General features: G+C 35.8%; 1 protein-coding gene across 1 annotated transcript in view; it reads left to right on the top strand.

Annotated features, from left to right (window-relative positions):
• Positions 1-15,380, top strand: part of Ano3 (anoctamin 3) — a 306,379-nt gene that overhangs the window by 279,153 nt on the left and 11,846 nt on the right. The window contains exons 19-24 of the mRNA XM_059261076.1: positions 532-568; positions 5,111-5,222; positions 6,108-6,165; positions 11,349-11,446; positions 13,875-14,008; positions 14,935-15,087. Of these exons, the coding sequence (XP_059117059.1) occupies positions 532-568; positions 5,111-5,222; positions 6,108-6,165; positions 11,349-11,446; positions 13,875-14,008; positions 14,935-15,087 (592 nt within the window). The remainder of the gene's footprint in view (positions 1-531; positions 569-5,110; positions 5,223-6,107; positions 6,166-11,348; positions 11,447-13,874; positions 14,009-14,934; positions 15,088-15,380) is intronic.

Below are 15,380 nucleotides of genomic sequence, written 5' to 3'. Positions count from 1 at the left end.
TGTGGCCTTGAACTCACAGAGATCCGGATGGATTTCTGCCTCTGGAATGCTAGGATTAAGGGTGTGTGCCACCACTGTCTGGCCTCTATGTCTAATCTAGTGGCTGTTCTGTTCTCTGACCCCAGATAAGTTTTATTAGGACACACAGTATATTGGGGGACACAATATATCACCACAGCAGAGAGTTGTGAATCACATCTCAGCCATTAACTAACTGAATAAATTTTATTAATTTTTGTTTTAGGTTTAGGGAGTAGATATTCAATGAACATAAAGACAGCAACAAAGAGTTGTTTTGCAGATCATAAAGTGTCTACATATATACATACATATGTATTTTTAAACTCATTCACAGGTCAACTATTTTGTGTGTATATACATGTATAGAACACTACATATTGTGTTAATAAATACTTCTACTTCTCTAAAAATGTATCCTCCTTGTAGATACACTTTGGGAACTTCTTTGAAGAATGTCAATTCTAGCACTATATAAAATAGAATAATATTTATCTGTACACTCCTTTGCAGGCTTATGAAAAAATTGCATACCTCCTCACTAACTTAGGTAAGTTCATTTTCCTTATTTTTCTTGTAGTAATTAAATGACTGTATATTAGTCTTTAGATATTTTGTATATTTTACCATTTTTATGTCTTCAGTTATGCAAGAATTTGCAAATAACCAGAGAGAAACGGGGCTCGAGATTAATCAACACCAGACAACACAAGGAGGCAAAGTGTGTCATCTGAAACTATCCATCAAGAAGACAGGAAACTTATTTATCATTATTGGGAAACTTTTCTGCCAGGTTTCTCAGTTCTTTGCCCACCTCCATGTGTGTGTGTGGAGGGGGGTGAGTCACAAACATGCTTTGGCCTCTGTGTGGAGGTCAGTGGAAAACTTGAAGAAACTGATTCAATTCTCTCCTTCCACAAAGCAGAGCATAGGCTCTGGAGTTAGAACACATGGGTTAAAATCTGTGTTCTACAACTTATTCTAGTTAGTTACAAAGTAGCGACCAATAGCCTTGCTTCTTAAAACCTCAAATTCATTCCCTAAACTAAGGAATTTTTTTCTTTCTTCCTTCCTTCCTTCCTTCTCTCCTTCCTTCCTTCCTTCATTCATTATTTATTGGGTTAGTGGGGGCAAGGGGTGGGGGAGTCAAGACATTATTTCTCTGTGTGGCCCTGGCTGTCCTAGAACTTGCTCTGGATCCTAAGCTGGCCTGGAACTTAAAGATCTGCCTGTCTCTGCTTCCTGAGTGCAGGAATTAAAGGCATGAGCCACCATCACCTGGTGAGGATAGTATTTTCTAAGAATGTCATTTAGTATTACTGTGAGTTTTGATCCACAAGCCCTTAAGAAAAAAGGTAGTGGTTAGCCTCTAGAATGTCTACTTTCCATTGGAGAACATAAAATTTCCTTTCTATCTGTTTGTTCCTTTTATTTCTATGTTTTGATGTCTTTCTTGTCTTTCTTGTAAAAGACTTTTCTGAAGTGCTGGGTAAATAACGACTCTCATTCACTTAAAGTTTTGGATTACATTTGTTTTGTGTGTGTGTGTGTGTGTGTGTGTGTGTGTGAGAGAGAGAGAGAGAGAGAGAGAGAGAGAGAGAGAGAGAGAGAGAGAGACAGAGACAGAGACAGAGACAGAGAGATGGAGACAGAGATAGATAGAGAGAAGACTACTTTTGGAGTCAGTTTTTTGCTCCCACAATGCAGGTTCCAGGAATTGAACTCAGGTGTCTGGTTTTGCAGTAAACACAACACAATAAAACAAAAATAAAGTATGTAGGATATATGGTGTGTGGATTGTCTACTGGTTACCAGTCCTATACAATGAAAAAGATTCCAATTCCACCCTTTGCTTGAAAAGTCCCAACTGTTAGAATTTTAGATAGTGTCTCAGATTTGACAATTTCCCTTCAGAGACATGTTTACCTGTTTGTCCCACCTTGTTGACTGCTGACTCAGGAAAACAGCTACGGCTTTCAGAATATACAAGTGTATACAGTATCTCCCCTAGGCTCCTCCACGTCATATCTTTATTGATTCTATTTTGCTATAGTACTTGTGATTCTTCTAGCTTTGTATGATCTGATAAACATGTCTCGGCATTATTTTAGGAGGTTGCCATTCTTCAACTACTAGCTCCATGCTCAGACTTTGGTTTCGGCCTCTGCTAATCTAGTTAGTTATTTGATTCCAATTAATTTTCAGTTTCTAAGAAACAGACTTCTCCCATCTGCTGGCTTCTCCTTTGACCCAGTCTCATTAGTTTTCATGCTTCTATATTAATACCTATTTGAATACTTTGTTTTGGGGCATTCATAAAAGATCCATCTGAGTATGTATATTGCAAATACTTAAAGTAAAGACAGAAAGAAAAAGAAAAAACAAAGAAAAGAATGTGGAGAGAATTTCATTTCTTGACACTTTGGTTGTGAGCACAGCCTTTAATGGCTGAACAATCTCTCTAGCCCAAGGTTCGTTTCTTAAACAGTTATATAGTAAGAGATTTGTTCTCCCCCACTACCCCCATCAACATGAACAAAAGCTATATTCCAAGATTCTGTCTTGCCAATGTCTACAATTAGGAGGGAAACACTATAAAGTATTTTTGATTGTTTGTTTTATTTTTTTGAGACAGGGTTTCAGTATGTAGCACTGTCTGCCTGAAACTCACTATGTAAATCAGTTTGGCCTCGTATATGTAAATATCCACCTGGCCCTGCCTCCTGGGGCTGGGATTAAAGGCATGTGCTAGACTTGGCTCTTTTCTTATTATTGTTATTATTATTTTTAGTGTAGTTTTTGTACTGGAAAATTTTGAGTAATAGTTCCCATTTCATCCTTGTGGATCAACTGCCCAACACACGCAAAGTGTACATTAAATGAGAATCATCTCTTTTGTTGTTCTTTTAGGGTTGGATAATAAAATAGTTGAACTGAATTATCAAAAACTTTCTTACAAATTGTTTCAAAGCTCTCTTCTGTCTCTGAAACCTATGTTGATTTCTTTTAAGAAATTCTATCTCCAGAACATAGGAACTTACAAGAAGAGGGGGTGGTGGTGGCTATAATTAATAGGAAAAAGAATAGCTATTTGTTCTAAGTAGCAGTCATGTCAAAGTTTTACCTTAGTATTTTATTTTTCATATATGAAAGCCCAGTGATGGCATAGTGTCTATGGATCCATAGTTCTTAATTAATAATGATGGGTTACCGGGAGGTGGTGGAACACACTTTTAATCCCAGCACAGGGGAGGCAGAACTCTCTGTGAGTTCAAAGCCAACCTGGTCTACAGAGCGAGATCCAGGACAGGCACCAAAACTACACAGTGAAAACCTGTCTTGAAAAACCAAAAAATATTAATAATAATAATTATTATTATAATGGATAATACTGATATTTCTTTATGTAATACAATCTGACTGTATGCTTGTGTGTACTTATTTCTTTATCTAAGCTAATATATACTTCAGATTAGAAATTAGATGTTATTTACCAAAGGGACAGGATTCTAAAAGAATGTTTTTTGGTTTTGTTTCTTGGACTTTTCCAAATATTTTATTTTCAGAAACAACAACAACAACAAAATCTATTTAATCAAAGTTTCAGTTCACACTTTCATAGATAAATAATGAATAATATTCATTATTCCAAAGTGAGATTTATTTCACTTTAGGTTTATGGTTACTGAGAATTGTGCCAAGATGATTGTTAGCTGTTTAAAAAATAATCAATTACCTATAGTAATGAGTGACCTTGATTACACGAATCCGGATTCCACGGAACAAAGCCAGCCAAAGCATGAAAGTATAGGCTTCATCAGAAGTCAAACTGAATCATATCACTACCATCTTAAAACTCAGAAACCCACGCCATACACACAGAACAAAATTTTAAAATATAGAAATTAACATTTTAAGTGAGCTACTTTGTGACTGGTGGTGATGTCAAATAGCTAGTTTATTACCAGTAGCTAGTTTATTATCAGTGCCTGGATGCATTGAGGGAAAGCTAAGAAATAGTTTAGCCATGAATGCATCACCCAGGAAACAATATTTATATTGTCAAGGTTTCAAACTCATTTCCCCTCCAGGTTAAATGCTCATTCAAAAGGAGCCAGATTTGTTCCATGAAAGGATGTTATAAAATCATTGTGTTATTACTTGTAGTAGAGGACCTAGGTTAATATTAAAAATTGTCATATTAAACTAAACTCTTCTTGTTATACTTATTGATACATAGCAAGTTATTCTTAACTTGGTAACACAGGACAATAATTTCTTTGGTTTATTGGGATTTTGTAACCAGGTTAACTTGTTAGGCCGTTTTCCTGCTCCATGAAGTTATCTGCTAGTATAAAGATATCTGCAATGGCCTCTTCACTCACATGCTGAACCTCATGTGGGCTTTTGGGGATGGCTGATCTCTTTCATGGCCTTTATCTTTCTCCATGTCCTTTCTCGGATGTCTGTCTTGAGTTTGTCTGTAATAGGACAATAGCAATTATTACATGACATCTAGCTTGTAAGGGGAAACACGCATATGTAGAAGCTCTTATCATGCTCCTATATCTCAACTTCCTAGTCTGTTGTTGGTAAGATTGAGGTACATTGCTCAAGTTCAATGTCAACATTAGAGGCAACTCTATCAGGTCATATGTATAGATACTAGAAGAAATAACCCCTGGGGATTGGTATAACGATCTTGCCTGAGAAACTTTCATGCCAGAAATACTGTAATCTTGGTCAAAATATATAGAAATCAGAATAGCACATTTTGAAACCACCCTACTTCTCAGAATGATTTCCCCAATTAAATCTTAGCAATTTCGACTTCTCGGCCATTCCAAATATGACCTATATGGAGCTTTTATTGATCCAAAGGGATTTTTCCATACCTGACTCTTCTCATAATGGCTTGTGATTATTTTGTTTTTACAAGTAATGTATAACATTTTTTGCATCTATTTCTATTTTGTAGCCTATATATGCTCTCTTTTGCTTTTTCACTGCAAGAGTGAAAAACATTTAAAGGTATAACACTGGTTTTTTTTTTGTTCATCTCATGTAAATCAATAATCTGTGTTTCTTATAGAATATCCTCGAACAGAATCAGAATGGGAAAACAGCTTTGCCTTGAAAATGTTCCTTTTCCAATTTGTCAATCTGAACAGTTCTATCTTCTATATTGCATTTTTTTTGGGAAGGTAAGTTAACTTTACACATCCTGCCATTGCCAAGGAGAAAATAAAACACAAACATCTCCATTGCCAATTAGGAAACAGAAGTAGGGAATTCTTAAACTCTGCCTTAGAATGTTGTGTAATAGATTTTACATATGTTCTTACTCAGTAACCTCTGAAAGCTACTACCTCTTAAATTTCATAGGTGCGTGCATGTGTGTGTGTGTGTGTGTGTGAGAGAGAGAAAGAGAGAGAGAAAGAGAGAGAGAAAGAGAGAGAGAGAAAGAGAGACAGAGAGACAGAGACAGAGACAAAGACACAGAGACAGAGACAGAGACAGAAAAACAGAGAAAACATCACCTGTAAGTCATCATCTAATTATCATTAACTATTATTTTGTTTAAAAGAAAATAATTTTATTTTTATCCCTGAGTTATAATTTCTTGGTGTGTAAACCAGGATTTTAATGATTTTTTCCTCCTTTGCTCTAAAATTTGAGAAACAAACATATAAAATTAAGGAGCCCAGTTTGCTATTTGATTAACCCTCCATCCACATGGTTCCATGGGAACATTCAGAAGCTAGAAACATTTTGAACAAAACCATTCAGTACATTATGATGATATTCATTAACCTGGCCCACACAATATTAAAATTCTACATGGAACCAAGTATTAAATGTCATCAGATTGATATATCTGCATTTTATCTACTTATTGGTACTGAGTTTATGCATCACTTTCTCCTTTTAAAGTCAGTTACTTTGATGTTGTTTAAGCATAGCAAATATCAACTGTATGGGACAAATTGCACCACTGAACAATTATGTCTGCCCACACAAGCACTCTGTGTGACGCATCAGCGGGTGAACTTCACTTAATTGCTAATGAATTCACACACTTTTTACAGATTCGTAGGCCACCCAGGAAAATACAATAAACTTTTTGAGCGATGGAGACTGGAGGAAGTAAGTAACCCCATGAGAGTGGGTGTGTGGATGGGTATGGATACAGGCCAATGACTGTGGGAGGTAATGGGCTGAGGAGGGAAGGTTTCCAAGAGTGTTAGAGGCAAATTTTGGAAGAGAAGAGATTTCTCTGTTCAAAATGGAAGCAGCTACATTTATTTTAAAAAGGATGATGCTTTTACAATTAAACACCAATATTCTGGCCTCTTCCCTTATTGCTTTTAAAATCATAATTGCTTGATTGTTTGTTTTCTATTATAAGCTCCACGAATATAACCCCGTAAGTTTACTCATCTTGGAAAAGTATTATCATCTATTGAATGAGTTTCCAAATGTAAATATGTAAATATGTTTCCCTTGATGAAATGAAAATTCAGTCTAAAAAGTATGAAATAGTCATCTATAAACATATGTGCACATGTGCTGGAAGCTCATATTTATTTATTGATTTACAATTCATATGACCCAGAGAAACAAGACGAAGGAGTAGGTTCACTGCATCTCATGAGTCTTCACTGAAGTGAGAAAAGTCCTTCAAAAAGTCAGCACTTCCTAGAGTGTATAGTCTCTTTGTCAGACTTTGACCAACACAAGCATTTGTAAATGATGTAACTAGTGAAAGGATATTTTCCTGTGATTTTGGTTCCTTCAGTGGCAAATGAGTCAAGAAATACTATTTTCTGTCTATGGTTATGTTATATTTCCTTTTGTGTGTGCTCTTCGTGTTCACTTTCATGATATTCTTTCTCTGCTTATTAACTCATAAACTAATACAAGTTGAATCTCATATTTCAAATTTGTTTCAGATTTTCTTAAATTGTTTCTCTTTTAGTTTCTTCTTAATAGCTCATTTTAGAAAAATATATAGTATTTATCTAATGAAAATGGCAGAAATTTTGTTTTGTGCTTGTTGTTTCCTTACTTTTTGTTAGTTCAATTTGAAAAAAAAAAGTCTCATGTAGTTCACAATGGTTTTGAACTAGTTATGTACCTGATGAAGACCTTGAACTCCTGGTCTTCTTGCCTTGACCTCCCAAGTGATGAGATCATATGAATGCACCATTATGCCTAGCTTAAATGATACTGTTCTTATTGGATTTACTGATATTATACTACAAAATTTCTTCTCAATTCTAGGGCCATAAAATAACACATTTTTATTACTGTTATTTTCTATTATGTGATATTTTACTAATTAAAAACTTACTTTTGTGTAAAGAATAATCAAATATTTTCTACCAAATAGAAGCTGCATATTTAATAGCAAAATTTTGTCTGTGTCTTGTCTCTGTTCTCCTGATCAAAATTTTGTTCCTTCTCTCAATCAAAATGATTTTCATGATTCCATTATAAAAATCTAATGATAGATGGTGTCTTTAATATGAGGTCATAATGTAGAAGGAGTTAAGAAAAGATTGCAAAAGAAAAATGAAGGGATACATAATTCTATTCTCTGCAAAAAAATGGTCCTTAAAATCACAGGGAGGTCTCATTTATGTTCTTTCCAGATTGTTCCAGAAATTGTCTCTGTACATGAATAAAGTCTAAAACTTCCTAAGAATACATGTTTTGCAATAAAAAGCTGGGCTCAAATGTTACTTACCCTTGTAATTTGTTCTTTGCGTTTAATTCATCATTCATTGACTGTCTGGTTCTCCATGCTAAATTGGCAGTAGTAATAATTATGTTGCCAAGTTATTTATAGATAGTAGTTAATTTACAAAACACAATAAGCACAACCCTAGACTATGGGAAGATCTTCACAATTGTTGCTGATACTTATCACTGTTATGGCTCCGTAGCTATAGTTGTAGTATTCTGTGGCCAAAGACAGACAAAGGCTGAGTGCCATGTACATTCCTGTAATCCCAAACTGAAAAAGCAAGGTGACAAGTTGGAGGCAAACACTGAGTGCATAATGAGTCCCACATCTACATAGGCTTTTACAAAGGAAGACATGGAGGGTGGGGGGAAAACACTAAGACCTTTCATAAGCCTGGGAATGCCTGGAAGTCTCAATTTTATTTTCAATTTTATTTTGTTCTATTTATCCATATGTCTGTTAATTTATTTTTGTTGTTATTTATGGCCAGGAATTATACCCACATCCAACAAAAGCCTAGTTACCCTGGTCATCCACTTAGTAACTTAAGGCTTACTTCTATCAAAAGGGCTTGACCGGATTAGTTAGGAAGCCGAAGGTGGGAACAGAATGGTTATAGCCACATAGATGCACATTGACACCCTTTTAGGAGTTATCACTGCAATTAATATTCAAATGCATATTCTTATTCTTAATGATGAAATTGTGGGAAATCCTGATTATTGTTTGAAAACTCCAGAAAAATAATTATAATACTGTTATCGGAAAAATGTCTCATAATCATCCTCCACATTTTCCATTATAGATGAGATATGTGGTGGCTATATTTACCCAAAGAGGACTGAATGTTCTAGGAAAACATAAAGTTAGCATTGTAATTTATGATACACCTTAGAAATCTCCAATTATAGAGAGAGCATGAAAATCAAGGATAAGTATTGAGTCCGTATTCCTTCACATAAGAAGCACGTATGAGCGTAAGCTCTATGGCAAGCCTCTGATGGAGGGTCTTCAAAGGACAGTCTCATTGACTTATTTGATAGTGTTAATAATCACGAAGTATAGGATATAATCACAAATGAACAAATGTTTTGTCCTTAGGTTCTAGTAGTCTGTGTACTAGAATTTCCCACCTAGAGGAATATCTTATCTGGGAATCTCAGCTCCTTCCTTTTTAAGCTGGTAACAGGAAGAACAGGAAGAGGTAGCACAGTATTCTCATTTGTGAAATTAAATTATGCATTTCATATAGCAGGCACAATTGATAGGAACCAGTGTAAAGAGATAAAAAATATAATTTATCAGAACTTTTATGAAGTGGTTATATTGGATTTGTGACTCTTACTATAGTTATATGATCTCACAAAAATATCATGTAAATTCATTATTAAACTGTTCTAAATTGCTGGCATTAACAAGCACTTACTAAATGCTGGCATATTTCAATAATTGTTATAAGCGCTCTTTCTGTAAAATTTCATTAAATTCTCATAACAATATTATTATTATACTAATTTTATAGATGAGTGAACAAAAGAGTAGAGAAGTTTTATAATTTGCCAAAAGTCACAAAACTGATGAAGTTATGATTCGAATAAAATCAGCATAGCTTCAAAGTCTTGCTTTGAACACTGTTTACTAGCCACCATTGGGATGGGATGTGAGCATAGCCATGGAAATGCATTTGGCTGAGAAGACCAATAACTGTGAATTGGCTAGGAGTAAAAATTGTAGAGTAGATAAAGTGAAGGATTGTGGAGCCTGACAGTCCTGTCCAGTCCCTGGCTTCTTCAAAGAAGGTATAATGACCAAAGACACTCAGCCTCCCTCTCACCTTCCCTACACACATTCTCACTGTGAATGAGAAAATATGTGAAAACACTGAACTGTGGTTTGCTCATAAATGCCTCGGTCTTTTGCACATTCATTCATGACCATTTATACATTCTAAGTATGAGATATTTTAACAAGTGAAGTTTAGAGTATTTAATGATTGGCTTTAGCTCAAGGCCATCACTATGTGAATTGGACAAACAGAAACCAATGTTCCTTGTTGTTCTCTATAAGAAAGATAAAGAAATTTGTAAATTACAAATTTCTCAAGACTCAATTTTAACCAATTCATTATTGACTTGCCTTTTAACTTTCACCTGCCCTTTACTGGAATGATTCAATCATATATCTCTCATTGTTTTCTTTCTCCTGTCCTTTTATAATACTGCATGTGTGCCAAGCCTACGCTCCAAGGCAACTGACATATTTGGTAAATAGAATTTATACTTAGCATGATGCATTGTGGGAAGGAGACCAGAGTATTCTTTCCTCAGACTCTGAGCAAGTCAATTTTCCTCCAAGTCTCTCTACAAAAATTAAGAGCCATCTTGTTGAACTGTGATCATCCCCTGTATCTTAGTGATTCAGCTTCCCACATTTCACTGAACACATTCATGGTATAAAGTGAGGAAGAAGTCAGGAGGACATACGCTTATGCTAGAAGGAAGAGGTGTACTAGGATGATTGAAATCTGGACCCTGCTATGCCATGAGCATGGCCGTGGGCAAACCTATTCTCTAGCTGATTGTTGAGCTACTGGGCTGGAACAGATAAAGGAAGCTCTTTTATGTCTTAATTATTCATTCTTTTTGAAGTCCCACTAGTACCAATTTGACAAAAATAGAAACTATGATCAAAGCCACAGGAACACTCATCCTTATGAGCAGGACATGATCCCATTTCTAAAGTTCCAGACCCACACCTGTATTGCTTTTATAGTGCAGTTTCAAGCAACACACTTTGGGTGCAGTATTCACTTAAGTCGCATTGTGTGTGTGTGTGTGTGTGTGTGTGTGTGTGTGTGTGTGTGTGTGTGTTTCCAACTTATTGAAAATCTAAACAACAGCAAAAACTTAGCACAGAGAAGAAAATCGACATAAAAAACCCAGGCAAGGAGACCTGCATGGACCAGTGATCTTCAAAACTTCTTGAGGTTACAAAAATGCTGTCCAGAAGAGAAGAAAACAGGGAGATGTGAAAGACATGCAATGCAGTATGCTAATTGCCTTGTTAAACAGTCCTGGAGAAGAGGGGAGAAATGCCAGTGATGAGTGCAGTTTATTGAATTACAATGCACCACTGTTAGTTTCTCAGCTTTGGGTTGAATGGAGAGGAATATATGAGAACTTACTAAAATGTATGAGTTTTTTTAGGGAAAATCTAAAATTATTTATAAATAGAAAAATCCTTGAAACAAAACCATAAACTGTATCAGAATCACTTTTCTAATATCTCATTTGTGGATGTAGAACATTTGTTAGCATTCACTATTATGGGACTATGTTTGACAGGGGGAGCTAGCAAGTACTCACTAAGAGCTAACCCAAATTCCACCATAATTACTCAAAGTGTCATTGTATCTGTTTCCATTTTTTCACATGTGAAAATGTGACCCAGATGTAAAGTTTACTTTGCAATTTAAAGTTGGAGATATTTGAACCAGCTTGGGATGCAGGGGCAGAAGCAGGATCCTTGGGGTGTGGGGCGTGGGAGCAGATTCCTTATGGCTCTTGCTGTTCTATTTTAGTGCCATCCTAGTGGCTGTCTGATAGACCTCTGCCTGCAGATGGGAGTCATCATGTTTTTGAAGCAAATATGGAACAACTTCATGGAGCTGGGATATCCGTAAGCACACTATCTTTAGATGTGTCTTATATATCGTTATAATTTGGGGTTCGTGAGCAGTGAGATGATCGGCCACTGTTCCTTACTAAATGTGTGAATGCCTGTAAGTTTAGGCTTTCTGAACCTCAATTTTCATGTCTTTAAGAAAAGATAAATGGTAAGATCAACTTCAGGACCAACTGATGGGATTAAAGGAACTAATGTATATAGAACACTAGTTCAGCTTGTTAGCTTATTTTTAAAACATTAGTAAGGAATTATCTTGAAAATAAAAATAATTTTCTGCTATCTTTGAGCTATCAAGAGATATAAAGTGATGGTGACATTACTGTTAAATAAAAAGGGCCTCCTTTCCTTCCAAAATGGTACATTCAAGCAAAAGATGTCAGACAGAACTAAGTTTTCTAGTCCTTTTATGATGCTTTCCTCACCTCTACAAAAATCATTAGAAGCAAATTGATGTGATACTATCCTGTGAGGACATTTAATACGAGGGAGAAACTGATTAGCTGATTGATGATATAAATGGATTTGCTCATTGATTAATGATATAAAACAGGTTTACTCGCCAAATTTTACTTTCATTCTTTTTTCATGTCTTCCTATAAATGACATTCCTGAGCCACCAACCTAGTGGTGGAGAAGTCATTAACACAGCAGCATACTGGATATCGGTAAACTATGGGGAGATTTAGAGCATGGATCAGAACTATCTACTCCTGATTTGAATTCCTTCTCTCTTTCTTACTAATTTTGATCCGAGTTTATGTCATGTCTCTGAGATTTTTCTTTCACTTCTGAAACAAGAGATTAGCAAAGACTAAATGAAATGATCCAATAGAATTTAAGTTTAAATTTTAGATAAGAAAACACTTTGGAAGAGTGTATATTAAATACAAATGTATATATAATGTATTTGTATATAATGTATGTATAGGCTATATAACAGATTCCATGAAATCTCTTCTACATGAAACCTGCACAAAGCGTTAGAGTTCCTCATGCACTTGCTATGTCCCTTCCTCTCCTTTGCTTATCACTTTAAAATGTATGGGATGGGAAGTGTATAAGCACAACTGAGGAAATTAGGCATCAAGTGTGGGGCATAGGATTGGATCTGCCATGAGCACTTCATAAGTTCCAGCAGGGTGGAATTGTGACCCTTGTAGAACAGAGAAGGGTTCTTCGCACCACCATTACGAGTGGTGTGCTGTGTGCATTCTTCATGTCCGATACTCATTTTAACCATGACCTTAATCAGATGGTGAGCCTGGATCGTGCATGTCAAATACTGAGGGGAAATAGCAAGAGATACTCATTCCATGTTTGTTTTTCAAACACTTAGGGAAGGCCTTGTAGGTGAATACTTAGCAGGACTGAATGGATCATGAAAGCAGTGGTTTTAAAATTTTAAACCACAATTTTCCATTCAATTAAAACCTTAAGCAAAAACAATACAGATAAAATTTAAATAAGCAGAGCTGTGTCCATTCTAACCTGCCTCCCTTTTCACATCTTTGTGAGATTCCAAGGGCGACCTCCATGGGAAGTTGACCGGAGCACTCCGTCTTCAAACAGATTCTGAATTTCCAGTTACTAAAAATTGAGCCTTAAGTGTTATTTACTGAACTGAAAAATTATGTCATCCTAGAGTATCTTTCAAAGTCTTAGGTAATTCATCATACAAAAGCCGCTCAGAGTGCATACCAGGCTATCTCTAGACATCATAGTATCATGACCATTCCCAGGCCAGAGACAGAGTATTTTCACTTATTTTCCAGACCCCAGACAATGACTCATGTAAGCATATCCATTGCTTGACAACTTCCATTAATGATAGTAGCAGAATGTTGGCATTAGTGTTCAAACTTTTCATGTTTATAAACTGAAAAAAGTTAATTGAACAAATATCCCACATGCAATGCAAGACAGGATGGAGACCAGAGCCTAGGACTCTTGAAAGTTTATGTAGGCCTTCTGTTTCATGCAGAACATAATTTTATTCACATCTACATGTACAGCCCACACTCAGATGGAGTATGAGCAATGAAGGGCACAGAGCTAAAGACAACATTTTATAGGTGGAGGTAGGAGAAATGAATTTAGCCTAGTCAGTATCAAGGAATGGTTCAGTTTACTGGCATTGAATTCCTAATAAATCTCTAGATGTTTGGAGGACCTTAGAGAGTTCTAGAATGACAGAATCTAGTAACTTTCACTAAATCTTTTTTTTAACTTTATAATTTAAAGACTTTTTAAAGTTCAGACTTACTTTATTTTCACTTATTGAAAAGTTAAAACCACTCACTTCCAAGAATACTTGATACAACAAAAGATTAGTTGAAATTTGTTGTTTCTTAGTAAAATATACATTTCCGTAGATGGTTCAGTAACAGGTTACATAGCCTTGGTCTGCTCTCTGATACAGGTTAATCCAAAACTGGTGGTCACGACATAAAATCAAGCGAGGAATACAGGACGCTTCCATACCACAATGGGAAAATGACTGGAATCTTCAACCCATGAACATTCATGGACTGATGGACGAGTACTTAGAAATGGGTAAGGAGAGGCTTTTCTGCAGGACCATTTGGCTGTGTTGATATTGCTTTTTCTAGTTAACATGAGCTTCGGTTTAAGAAGAAAACAGCAGTAATGACAATACTCTTTTTTCACACTGATCATTCTGAAATACAAGTGAACTTTATCCTAACAAAGCCAGAAGTGTGAGAATTATAGGCATGCATCACCACACCGGGCTACTGAGCAAATATTTTGATGAAAAATAACAAAGCTGGATCAACTCTTTATAAAGAAAAATAGTATCCTCCTCAAAGAAAGTCATGGTTATTTTTGAATAACATGTTTATTAATTCTTTAATATTTTGATACATTATATTTGTGCCATATTTACCCCTCCTCCCCACACTCCTCCCATATCCATCCTCTCCACACTCTCAAACCCAGTCTGAGTTTCTGCAGGAACGTCCTTAATTTATATTAAGAAAATATGGCTTCCCAGTCCAGTTGTTGACTTATTTTCTGACCTTCAGTATCCTCATTTATAAAAAGAGAAGATAGGGTAGTGGAGTGGAGAGCTTTGGGGTCCCTGCCAGAGCCTTAAGGAAAGTGTTCCTCTTTGCTTGTCTTTTTGATAGCTTTTTCCTCCTCCTCACCCTTTTCTTCCTTTTTCTCCTTCTCCATTTTCCTATCCTCCTCGTATTATATGGGGGTGGGAGAGAAAGTAGACGTTAAATATACCCATATCTGAGATGGAGTACAGGTTTTTAACATTTTCTAGCCATCTACTCTTTAACAAGTTTACTTATCACATAGGATCAAACGTTTCTTCAACTGTAAAAATAAGAGTGTTTACTGAGTAGAGGTATCATTAAAGGTAATTCATCTAATGCTTGTAATTGGTGCAGTGAGGCACTCAATAGATTTTATTATGTAATTCATAACTCCCTAATGTTCCTGTCTTACAGTTTTGCAATTTGGTTTTACTACCATCTTTGTTGCTGCTTTTCCTCTGGCCCCTCTTTTGGCTTTGTTAAACAATATCATAGAAATAAGATTGGATGCATATAAATTTGTGACCCAGTGGAGAAGGCCTCTGCCAGCCCGAGCAACTGACATAGGTAAGACTCAATTTTCCCTTTTTTGAAATAGTATATGCGACGTCTCTAGTATCTGGAGTGTGTGGACTGGTTACTGCTCCCAAGGTCCAGAGTTCAGTTTTCATCATGAACATTATTGGGTGGCTTACAAAGTAATCTGATGCTCTCTTCTGCTCTCTTTAGGGACCTAAGTGCATGAGCGCACACACACAATAAATAATACAATATAACCCTTTTTTATTTAAAAAAAAGTAAATGGTGAACAGAAATGTGGTTCAAAATAAACAGAATATTCTTGCCAAAATTAAATAAAT

This window comes from Peromyscus eremicus, chromosome 4 (genome assembly GCF_949786415.1).
Source record: "Peromyscus eremicus chromosome 4, PerEre_H2_v1, whole genome shotgun sequence".
NCBI lineage: Eukaryota > Metazoa > Chordata > Mammalia > Rodentia > Cricetidae > Peromyscus > Peromyscus eremicus.
Note: the sequence above shows the minus strand (reverse complement) of the source record. Positions and strands in the feature narration are given on the sequence as shown.